This window comes from Delphinapterus leucas, chromosome 14 (assembly GCF_059928025.1).
Source record: "Delphinapterus leucas isolate spDelLeu-1000000601 "Yukka" chromosome 14, BTC_Dleu_Yukka2, whole genome shotgun sequence".
Taxonomy (NCBI): domain Eukaryota; kingdom Metazoa; phylum Chordata; class Mammalia; order Artiodactyla; family Monodontidae; genus Delphinapterus; species Delphinapterus leucas.
The window spans coordinates 22088998-22101204 of record NC_143142.1 but is presented as its reverse complement, the minus strand read 5'-3'; the positions used below and the strand labels follow the sequence as shown (position 1 = coordinate 22101204).

General features: G+C 49.6%; 1 protein-coding gene across 1 annotated transcript in view; it reads right to left on the bottom strand.

Moving 5' to 3' along the window:
* Positions 1–12207, bottom strand: part of ZNRF3 (zinc and ring finger 3) — a 148552-nt gene that overhangs the window by 13289 nt on the left and 123056 nt on the right. The window contains exon 3 of the mRNA XM_022550988.3: positions 131–205. Within this exon, the coding sequence (XP_022406696.2) occupies positions 131–205 (75 nt within the window). The remainder of the gene's footprint in view (positions 1–130; positions 206–12207) is intronic.

Here is a 12207-nt window from a genome sequence, read left to right as displayed (position 1 = left end):
ATAACTAACAAGGGCAGACAAGTGCAAGGGCCCTGAGGATGACGGTGACACGACCGTGAGAAGCCAGGCTAAGAAAAGGAGGTGCTTCTCTCAGGGACACTGCAGCATTGGCCTGGCCCGAGGAGCTTACCTGGTCGATAGCTTCTGGGTTTTCAGACACATCGAAGATGACTGCAGTGGCTCCCCGCTGCACGGCTCGCTTGGCCTGGCAGAGTGAAAAAGAGCAGGTTGGCACCCTGGTCCTTACCTTTCTGAAGCTGGCCTTGGAAATCAGACCTGTATTCGAATGCAGAATCTGACAGTCACCAACTAATGTGACTGGGTGAGTTACTAACTTTCCTAAGCCTCAACTTGCCCATCTGTTTAAAAAAAGGGGGGGTGGGGAGTGGGCAACAGCACCTTGTACAGTTATCCTGGGAACCAAATGAGTTAGAAATGGTGAAAATAAATAGCTGGGTACTCGATTAACCTTTGTCTCCCTATCCAGCCTAAACCTTAAAATCAAACTACAAACCAACAACCTGCCCAGTCAGCATAAAGGTATTGGTTTCAGTATTTTCTGCTATGAACACAGGGCCATTGGCAGCTAAAGCAAATGCCTTTGGTCCTTCTCTTGCGGTCCTGCTTCCTCCCCACATCATCCAGCACCACAGTTAGAGGAACGTACTGGATATTTCCGAAGGAATCTCAGAACGGTCAATTTTAATAAGTGACATAAACTAAAGACCTTTGGACATGCTGTCGGGGGAAAAGCTACGAGAAATAATTGTAAATGGGGATTTGGAGCAGTTGGCTGCCAAACCTGGCTGCACATCAAAAACCACTTGGGAAGTTTGTAAAGCAGATTTCCTGGCTCAAACCACAGAGACTGATTCAGCAGGGCTGGAGTAAGGTCCAGGAAACTGAGTTCTGAAGCTTTTCCGAGGGATTCTGACGATTCAACCACTTGGGGAACTACTGATCAAAGATGAGATTAGAACATTTTAGGGACAAGTGAGAAGGGGTGGGATTCTCTTTTGGAGGAAAGGATTCCTTTCCACCCCAGTGAACCTTCTAATTTCATGTCCAGCTAAGGGAACAACGGGTAGAAGCTGAGGAAGAACAAGACGTAAGACATAATCCTTGCTTATAGGAACCTGAATCTCGTTAGGGAAGCGAGACACCTCTAACGGGTGGGGGGAGGGCTCAAAACAAAAACCAAACCCCCTATAAGATGGGCAAATGATGGCTAGTACTCAGAGGTCAAGAAAGTCTCTGTGAGCCAGAGTGCTTGAGAAAGAATAAAATCTGAATTCCTTCCCCACAGGAAAGCAACACTGAGCCTTAGACCAGAATGTGGCTAGAGCAATAGCTCCATCAGCCACCAGAGGGCGGCCTTACCTCACAGCTTCTACAACAAGACAGCTCCCTGTACTTGGTACTAAATAAGCAGGACGGTGGACTGTCAGGGATGCAGCAAAGTCCTCTGCAACTGAACAAGCTCAGACACCTGAGTGCTGTGCTGCAGAAGCTGTCCTTGTTCTGCTGGGGACCCCTTCCTGTTGAACTGAGATTCGATGTATTTAGTCTGCTCTGCCGCTTGCCTGTCCCACCCCGTTTCCCCGCCAGCGCGCTGCATCAGGAGGGGCCCCTGGGCGCTGTCTCCAGCTCTGCCAGACAAGCTGCCAGTGGTGGGTGAGTCAGAGTCTCTTTCAGCCCCAGCCTCAGTTTCCCCATCTGTAAAAGGAGGAGGGAGCCTGTGTCATGAGGACTAGGGTCCCTTCCAGTTCGCAGTCTTGGCCACTCAAGGAGGCAAGGGACTGTCCAGAGTGACGCAGAAAGAGCTGCAACAGCTGTCACTTGCCTCCAGCAAGAGAGGACATGATGGCCCAGTGAGAAGGTTCGGGGCCAGGTGGTGTCACTTTCCTCCATAAAGCTCTTTAGGGGCACAGACCCCTTTGCCTGAGGTCAACGAGCCCTCGGGGGCTCCAGAGTTAACTAACAGCAAGTGGGTGCCAGTCTCAGGGGGTAGCCCAGCCGTGTTCACAAATTCAGGGACGCAGAGGGCCCTGAGGGACAGCACCACAAACGAGGAGATAGACAGGACTTCTCGTTCCTTTATTTGGCTTTTGTTCCCTGCTTGAGCACATCAAACAGCACCTGAGGGGACTGTGCGTGCAGCTCCCTCTTGCCTGGGAGCTTCAGTGGGGTGCATCTGGAGAGCCTGGAGGCCAAGAGGCTGCAGGACCCAGGGCAGTGCAAGCCTCGGCTGCCGCCTGCTCCCGCCTCCAGCCCCCCTGGCTTCACGAGGAGGCAGAAGTCACGGGGATCTGGAGGCCAGATATGACCCCCATGGGCCAGGCACGTTTTAAAAGACATTTTAAACAAAATCTAGGAGGGAGGACTCATCTCCAGGTTTCTCGAGTGAAAAGAGCAGGTCAAGAATAAGGTGCTTAATCCTGTTTATAGCTCAACTTTAGACACAACCAGGTTAGTGCACAGGGTCCAAAGTACTAATATTTTGAGAAAATGATAATTCTCACAGTTGGCTTACTTTAAAAGTTATGTTTAATGTAAGCTGCTGTTAAATTAAGGTTGTATTTCCTGCACTCAGGACTGGACAGGAGGCAAGTCAGGATTACGTCAGGAACTCGCCTGTCAGGAGCAAGGCTTGGGATTGAAAATAGGCCATGAATAATCCACACTTAAGAAAATGACACGTTGATCATACTATTCCCAAAACAAATGAAAACATAGAACACTACTTGGTCATACTTTCCCCCTTGCCCCACATTTTCAGTTTAAAAATTGATGAGGCATCCTTAAACATGTCTTCATATGTTAGATCTTTCACTGTTTTCTCTAGTCAAGCTTGGGCTGGAATATTATTTCAAAACACTATCTTTATAAAGGCACACACCCAATGTCCAAATCTCTCAGAATAAGGCTGTTTCAACAAAAGGCTGAGAAAGATGCAGCCTGGTGCCTGTTGCTAGATGAAGGTCACTGGTCACTGGGCTTCAGTTGGAGAGGGCAGTTACCCTTGACCTGTGCACAGACTGGATTGGGAAGAAGAGCATGAGAAGGGTGTGAGCAGCAGAAAGCAGGTGGATGTCCTGGCAAGGCCTCCCAGAAGCAGCTGAAGGCCTTGCCTACTGACCTCTGCTCGCCCTTCCCCTCACCCCACTCACACAGGTGTTCCCCACCCTTCATCACTGCTGTTGCTTCCATCAGGCCAGGACAGGTTGGCACCAGCCAGCAGGTGACAAGCCCCGCAGCAGAATGAGGAATAAAAGGTTGTCATGGTCTCTCATTTACCTTTCCAGGGCTGTGAGACCCGAGGCTAGACAGTTGCCACAGCCACTGAGACACGTAGCAAAAGCACAAACATCTGCAGACTTACATATTGCAAAGTACAAAAGGTCAAGCTCTGGAAGACAGGATCTTACGTGGCTGGCACCTATCACAATGCAAGACTCCTATGGTTATTCGATAAACGTTCATTCTAATTGAAAGCAAACCTGCCCGGACCGTACTCTTGGGTTACTGCTCCCTGAACGTGGATGTGGTTTTCTCCTAAGAAAGTGCTTCTATCAATATGTTTGAGTCTTGGGACTTCCCTGGCGGTCGAGTGGTTAAGACTCCACACTCTCAATGCAGGGGGCTCGTGAATTTCTGGATGCGTGGGGGGCATTCTGATAAGAATAGTCCCATTACCACCTTGTGGGTGAGAAAACCTACAGCCTAGAGTCTGCTTGGGTTTCAAGTAAATTCAGGAATTCCAATCAGGAATGGACCTGGCACTCTCCCTGGTGTGTGCAGTTACACCCAGACTTGGTTCGGGGCTTGGTCCCACCCCATAGCTACTCCACAGAGCCCCTGGGAACAGACTCCATTTCCCCCTGTTTATCCGTTTCTTCGTCAAGCACTGGATGTGGCGTCCCCAGTGCCTAATCTTTATTGTAGGAAAACTTTCGATAGCACACAACCTTAATCGGAAATAACCCAAAAGGTGGCCCCAAATCTCCTTTGTGCCAAACGCCTGACCAGAGGATAACCCAGGAAGCTGGACTGTTAGCACTGATATGAAGGCTTGTGTCTTCAACCTCTCACAGGAAGTTCTGACATATGGGGGCTTCAAGCAGACTTTTTTTTTTTTTTTTTTGCCTCTATTGAATATAATTTCCCATTCTGGCCTTTTTGTACTTATCATAAGCTTCCAACAAGTCATTTAAATTTTTTTGTTAATATGTTTAAGGCTGTGATATATCCCTTCAGATACGCTACTCATATCTTTTTGATATTTGGGCTATTCCAGTTTTTTCTTTATTCTTGTAATTAATGCCATGTTGAATGAATCTTGGCTTACATTTCCAATTTTCTTAGGATGGAGGCCCAGGGCCAAAGAATATGAAGATTATTAAGAATCGTAATACAATCCACATAGGATTTTAAGGCCCCTCCTTATAAACCCACTCCACTCTTAATTTATCTGCAGTAATGACAAGATAAGATGACACAGACAGTAAAAGACAAATCTGTCAACAGATTTAACTTCTGGATAAAGTGGCCCATTGGTGAGCTGGCTAGGAGGAGGCAGGTAGTCTCAGAGTAACTCTCTGCGTGATGCTTCATGTGCACAAAGATCTCCAGAGTGAACTATAATGAGTTGATCTTACCTAGCCTACTGATTCTTCAAGGTCAAGTTCATGTGCAAAGCCTGTCACATAAGACCGGTAAGTGCTTCTCTTTAGTGAAAAGCAGCTCTTATCCCTCTCTGAGTTCTAATACCAGTCAAGATTCTCCTCTGCCACTTTCTGGGATGCATTTTTCCCCACAAGTGTGACCATCTTTAGTATTTTTGCTATTAATAAAAGTAATATGAGTTTGACATGAAAATTTTAAAATAATTGAGAAATTGAAAGCAAAAGATAATCTACCTATTACCTCCCTATATCCCAGCTTTATAATAGTGTGGTTTATATCTTTCCATTTTTTTAAAAACTCATATATTAGCAGCAATAAAATGCTTATGTTTATATACACTCACATACCAAAATATACTTAAAAATAAACTGGATGTATATAATGTTCTCAACTCTGCTGTTTTCCCCCTTAACTCAACAATTTACTCAACAATATTATATGCAGTGATGCAGAAAAATGTCCATTCTTCTTACCAGCTACATATATTCTTCCATTATATGGAGCTTAAGACTGTCCCTCTGACAGGCATTCAGGGGATTTCTTCATTTTCTCTATTATGAACAGTGCTGTATTTATCTTCTTGTACTAGCATTCTGGTGGAATCTATCCTTTAAATCACTACAAGTGGCCCTGCGGAGTCGAATGGCACTAACATCTCACATGTAAATGTCTTGACTGGGTACCAGGCTAAGCTGCCCCGGGGTCTATGGAGCCAGGAGGTACATCTCTGACCAGTGTCTGTGCCCCGTAAAGCCTAACAGAGCAGACTGCCCTGGGCGTGGCCCATACTCCACAAATTAACATAGTAGGCGGCAGTAGAGTTTAATTCTATTTGAGGTGCCATTTATTACTTTATTTGTTCAACGGTAGTAATTAACCAGTTACTACGTGCGCCAGGCCTGGAGGATACACACAGTGAGCAGAATGGTGCCCGCGCGTCCTCATGGAGTGTCCATTCTGTCAGCAGTGCTGGCACAGGGCTCTCTGAAGAGGCTGGGGGAGTCATCAGGAAAGGTCTGAGCGTTTGGTTCTGAGGGCCAATGAGTAAGAAACTACCAACCAGGAGTCACTTATCCCACATCCCTGTAGTAGGTGTCAGGGGAGGAGAGACTGTCCCGGTCAGTGTCCTTTGGGAAGTGCTGCCTGTGATAAGGCTCTTAGCTACCCGGCATCCCCAGGTTTTTTGACACAGGACCCTTTTTGCAGCAACTCCTGTCCACACCCTACCCTCCCTTCTATGGGAGAAAATCGGGGACCCAAGGCTCCATGCACAGGCCACGCTCACGTGACAGGAATCTCACCCCCTAACCACTCCCTGGCTCTAACTCACGTAAGAGGGTGAGGGATGGGCCACAGATCGACGTTTTGATCTGGAAAATGATTACTAAGGAATACACATACTGCAGTTTAAATGAGATGGTTCCTGGTATATTCAATTACAGTTGACCCTTGAACGACGTGGGGGTTAGGGTGCTAACCCTCTGCGCAGTTGAAGGAAAATCCACGTGTAACTCAGTCACCCTCCGCAATCTCAGGTCCTCTGTCTCCAAGGTCCTCCGTACCCGCAGTTCTGCATCCACAGATTCAACCAACTGGGATGTGTAGCACTGTAATATTTACTACCAAAGAAAACCCGTTATAAGTGGGCTGCATGGTTCAAACCTGTGTTGTTCAAGGGTCAACTGTATACAGTTCAATTTGACAACTACCTAAGAGGGCCAACTGTGTGCCAGGAGCCCCAAGAAAGATACAAGCCAGGACCTCCTAGAAGTGTCTGTCTCCACACACTTGCTGGTGTCCTGGGGGAAGAGATCTCGCTTAGCAAGGAGCAGGGTGAGGGCGCTGAGGTCTCTTCCTTTCTTACCCAAGAGAGTGTTCTCTTGCAGCTCTCCTCTGGCATACTGATACAGCAGTATGACCCAAGGTGGCAGAAACCATGATCATGGAGAATCCAAAATGGCACCAGAGTCTCAGGGCTTAGTTCCCACAACCTGGCATCAGCTTTCTGCTTCAGCAAGGTCCCCAAGCTCCTGCCGCTGCTCCCGGGGCAGAGCTCTCTGTTCTTGCTCAGGCTGATACAGGTGCATGGGCCTACCCTCCATGCAGTCCTCACATTCCTACAACCAGGGCTCCCTCCTTAGGGAGGTGCCCCGCTAGCACCCCCAGGGGGCCAAGCTAAACTACAACCCTTTGCCCTCACCCCTACACTCAACTGCTTACTAAGTTTCACTGATTCCATCTTCCAAATCCATCCACTGTTTTTCCATCTCCACTGCTGCCACCCTGTACAGGACACCAGACTTCCCACGTGAGTCACAACAACACTCCCCCCCCCCCGGGGGGTTCCTTAGTCCACCCCGCCTGCCCCTGGTAGGGTCTCCACGCAGCATAAGAGGGACTTTTCTAGTTAATAAACCACAGATCTGACCTGCCCCACTCTCCCCGAACGACTCTGTGTCTGCTCTTAGAATAAGATGTGACTTCCCTGGCTTTTAGCAAACTCAACACTCCAGCCCCAGAGCTTGACTAGGAGGAGCCTCTATAGGTGAGCCTGCCCACCTGCTGGGGAAACACACCTGCATCTCCCCACAGCCTGCCTTGCCTCCTCTAACTCTCCCTGCCTTGGGTGTCACTCCCTCCGCACTGCCTGGCCTGCAGCCTGCCTCTGAGCCCCACGGGTGCAGCTCTTGTGACATCACACTGTAACTGTTTACTTAAAGTGCCTCCCTCACTAGAGGGCAGCCAAGGCCTCAGACTTCTTTCCTGCTCAATGCCCAGAATCCCACAGAGAGCCTGGCACAGGGTAAATGGCCAAGAAATGTCTGTTGCTTAATCTAAAAAGGATGAGATTTTGCCCTTGGGGTTAGCATCAAACACCCTGGGCCCTGCTACTCCAAACACAGGCTGTAGCTTGCTCCAGGCCACCTGATCTCGTGTTTCCTTTGACTCTTGAATTGTGGAAGGTCCGGTTCTCTACCATATCTTCTTAGAACTCAAGATTCTCCGCACTGCAGATGTTCGGGATTTGGTTTCTTATTAACCGCATGCACGTCTTCTGCCGTAGTGCTTGCTGATGGGTCTTTGATTGGTGGTTGGTTCTAATGTAGGAATTATTCTCCCTGGGCAACCTCGACCCCAGTCACTGAAAGTGGCTCTGCCTCGTGGTGGATCTTTATGGGGCGCCCCAGGCCTCTTGTGAACACACCTCCGATGTCAGAGCTCTCAGAAAACGAGCCTGTGCACTTGCAGAGTCTGCCCTTTCTACTCGAGGGAAGAATGCAAGCCTCCCTGACAACTCTCAGCAAAGGAAAGCTGACCAAACGATCAGCTTCGGGCATATGCACAGGGACAAACGGCAGGAGATGTGGATTTTCAGTTTTCTCCCGATATCACTTAGGGGAACTTTGCTTTTCTTCAGCCTAAAAGACTGATGGAAAAAGATGGCCTGCACCACACAGGGGAGAGTGTGTGGACAGTGACCTGCCCTCTCCACCTGCTGTGAAGATCCTGGGAACCGGCCGCAGATTCCAAACTCTAAACTCAGTGGTGGCCTCAGGTGGAGCAATGAGAGACTAAAAGCACAGGCTTGCGAGGCTCATCCACCTGAGGCCTGAGCTTCAAGCACATCACTGCCAGGAACCCAGGGCTGGTAACAAGCCCTGCTTAGGCTGCCACTGCCACAGGGCCTGCTTCTGTGGCCAGGGAGGGGCAAGGGCCTGTCAACACGACAGAGACCCACCAGCCAGACCCAGAGACACCTCGCCTGACGGCCACCAGTCTCTCTTGGCTGCTCCCGCCCCAGTGCAGACAAGCCAGAGCTCACCACGTCCCTTTATGCCCCTCCCTCTGGAGGCCACTAAGTGGATTTTAAAGCTGCCCTCCTCACTTTTTCCTTTCCTCCTCCCCCGTGTTCTTCACTGAGTAGTGACCACCCAGGCACCAGGCTCTTGAGCATTCTGGTCAGCTGCTGTGCCCTGAAGCATGAGTCACTGCACGACAGGGGACACTCTTGCCAGGCAAGGGGGCTTGCAAGGCCCGTCTCACCAAGAGCCCTGTTTTCCTGCAGAAACCTTTCATTCCATAGGAAATGAGGTCACACACCAGTGCACATGGGTAACTGGTGAGAAAATCCTGGTGCCAAGAAGGGGGCGGGGCATCAGAAGAAGTGGCCAGAAAAAAACGACCCTAACACCTTAACGTGCACAAACCGTCAGGGGAATCACCTGCAGCTCTGAGGGAATTTGTAGGGGGTAGGAAGGAGGGGGGGCACATAGCTTAAAAAATAACCTGGTTTCTTTTACAGTATGTACAACAAACACGATCTTTGCAAACCAAACGTGCAGGGCATTTGGCTAGTTTGCTGTCACGACTTGGAGCCCCTAACCCACTGCCTAAGGCAGACAAACGCAGAACAGCCCCCAACGGAGTGGAGGTCGGGATGCCGGGCAGCCAGGCGGGCTCACTTTCCGCGGCGGGAGGAGGCGGGTGGGGCGTGCGGGTGGGGGGTGCAGGTGGGTGGCGCAGCCCGGCCCGCTCCACCGGCTCCTGGCTCCGGGGCTTGGCTGCAGCCGGGCCTGACCTTCCAGGTTTCCCTGGCCGGAGATCAAAGCGCCAGAGCCACAAACACCGCTCAGAACTCCGAGGCCCCGCGGCCACCCCCGTCCCCGGTCCCTCCCCATCGGCTTCCCCACACCCCCAGCCCCTCCCCCCACCCGGTGGGGCCGCTTTCGGAGGGGGGGGGCGGGGGCGGGCTCCCATCCGGCCTCCTCTGACCCTAGCTCGCCGGCCGGGCCCCTCCCACCCGGAGAAGGTACTCCTCGCCATAATTGAAGTCATTAAGCCTCCAAAGTCTCCTGTCGGCTGCTGGTTCTGAGCTCCGGAACGAAGGTGATGCATTTTAAGTCCTAGTGAAGATTATGCTCATCTATTTAGGAGACATGTAGCAGCGAGAACTCAGCGGTTAAGTTAGTGGTTAAGGCTGCCTAAGTTTAGCGTTATTTATTCTCAAAATATGTAGCAGCCCCACTTAATTTCTCCTAATTAAAGGAACCGGCAGAAGAGGCTGGAGGCCGCGGCCGTGTCAGGGCGCCATTACCAGGTTGGTGCCCTTCACAGTCAGAAAATACTGGGTCTCAAACGGAAATGCGTTTCCCTAGATCTTAATCTTAAACATAGACATTTAGGCCAGTTCCAAGAAACACAATGATCCTTTTTGTTTTAACACCTGACAAGGAGCACCAAAACCCAGGAAGCTGTCCACACCCTCCGCTCCGTCGCCACTGCCGGGTCAGGGGGTGTTATGGAAAAACGTCAGCAGCTGGCTTGTTTAGTGAGATGTCTATGGCTGCAAGAGAAACTTCTGGAAGAACCTGTTAGCTGCTAGCTATCCCGGGTTGAGTTTCCAGAAGTCCCACTTCGGGCCAAATCTTACAAAGTCAGCAACTAGAAACTTCAAAAAGGACCACCCCCTTCTCTGCATATGGCAGCGAACACTTGTTTATAAACGAGTGTTAATTAGGTGGCGGAATGGGGCTTAACAAGGAACAACAGTGCCTGCAAAGTCTGAAGACCCTACAGTCTCCCTTCCACCAGGAGAGTGGAGATGGGGCTCTTGTTGAGGCTGAGCTGGGTGGACTTGCTTCTCAACCTTGGCCCACTGGGGAGGCAACTGGGCCCCGCCGGCCCCTCGAGATGCCTATTTCATCTATGTGGAATGGAGCCCCACAGAAGTATTTTTCTCAAAGTTTCCCAGTTAGTTTTAAAATTCAGGTAGGGCTGAGTACCACTGAGCCCCAAACTGCACGAAGCCTCTGGGATGCCTGTCAGATGCACATTCCAGACCCTCTCCTGGTTCAGCTGGACTCGTGGAGGTCCAGAAGCTGCCTACCCAGCACCCCAGGCAAAACTTGTGATGAGGCAAAGGAACATGGTAGAGAATTCCTGAATCAGGTGGCAAACTGAAAAAACAAAACAAAAACCCAAGATATTTTGATTATATGACTTTCTTATTTTTATTAAGAGGAAAGGAATCTGGATGAAAGAATTTCTGCATGCCTGAAGCAGGCTTGCTCCTAACATTTCTGGGGCTTGGGACAAAGCTAAAAAACCATTAAATAAAATCAATGCTACCCTCTATCTTAACATATACACCTTCATAAAGACCTGAGAGGTCAGGTTCCAACCGATTTCTCTAACTCCTTGTCAGATGTGTCAGTGTGGAGAAAGCTCACCCCTGGCCCACTGTGCATTTTGAGGGGGGCTTACACACATGCGAGTGGACACCCCAGCCTTGAGGCCAAGGTCTGTCCACCCTCCTTGGGAAGACGGGTGTGCCACTAGGATAGTCTGCGCCCAGGAGGAGGGTCTTGGAGAAGAGGTCTGCAAGGTCCTGGAAGCCAGCACAGGGTTATCTTGGGGCAATGTGGGGATCTGGGAAATGATTTAGAAGGGGACTTCCTCTTGGACTCGTCACCAGTTGGCCAGAAGCTTTAGAAGCAGGGGCTCCCTTGCCTGGTCTTGGGACGTTACTGCCCCAAAGTATCAGACTCCAAGAGGGAAAAGTAAGGAAAGTACTTATTATGTACGGGGCAAGGCAATGAGCGCTTTCAAATAGCACTACATCTGCACAGCATCTGCAGGCGAGGTGGGGCTGATTCCCATTTCACAGCTGGAGGCTCAGTAGTTACATCACACAGCCACAGAGTAGTAGACAGCTGACAATTTGACATCAGCCTCTCTCCATAATCCCAGGCTACAGAAACACTCATGTTATCCTAGGGGCTTCCAAAAATCAAGCATGATGGAGGTATGTGCACAAGTATAAACATGAATGCTGAAACTCAGGTAGTCCATTAACAGCTTATGTAAGTATTCTATTTCCCAACCCCACAAGGAAATTCCAGATATCTCTTATCCTAACCCATCTGGACTCCCTCCATCTTTTTGGGGGGGCATGGGGGGCATGCCACACAGCATGTGGGATCTTTGTTCTCCAACCAGGGATCAAACCCATGCCCCCTGCATTGGAAGCACAGAGTCTTAACCACTGGACCAACAGGGAAGTCCCATGGACTCCATCTTTAAAACTCCCTTTACAAATGTCATGCAGCTCATATAGTCAACATAAGGAGGGATGGCAGGGTTGAAAGTTCTACTTTTGTACAAGGTTAGCTGCTTTGAAAGCTCATGCCTGTTTCATCAGAGGCTCTTTCATTCAGAGGAGTTATATCCATTGCTCTTTAGCCAATGCAAGTTCATAAACAGTACAACCTTCACCCTGTATACTTCTTAAGGATCTACGAAGCTTGTTTCCATATGGTCCTCGGCATACCCTATTGTATTGATTCCTTGTATCTGTGACTTGTATTAGAATTTAAGAATGATATAGTTTCATTATCTCAACTTCACACCAAAATCACTTATAACAGCAACAGAACCAAATCTCTCCCCACACCTACCTTGGGCAGTGTTACCAGCTGGGTCCCCCTCAGCCTAGCTATTCTTATCTGGCCCCCAGCCACG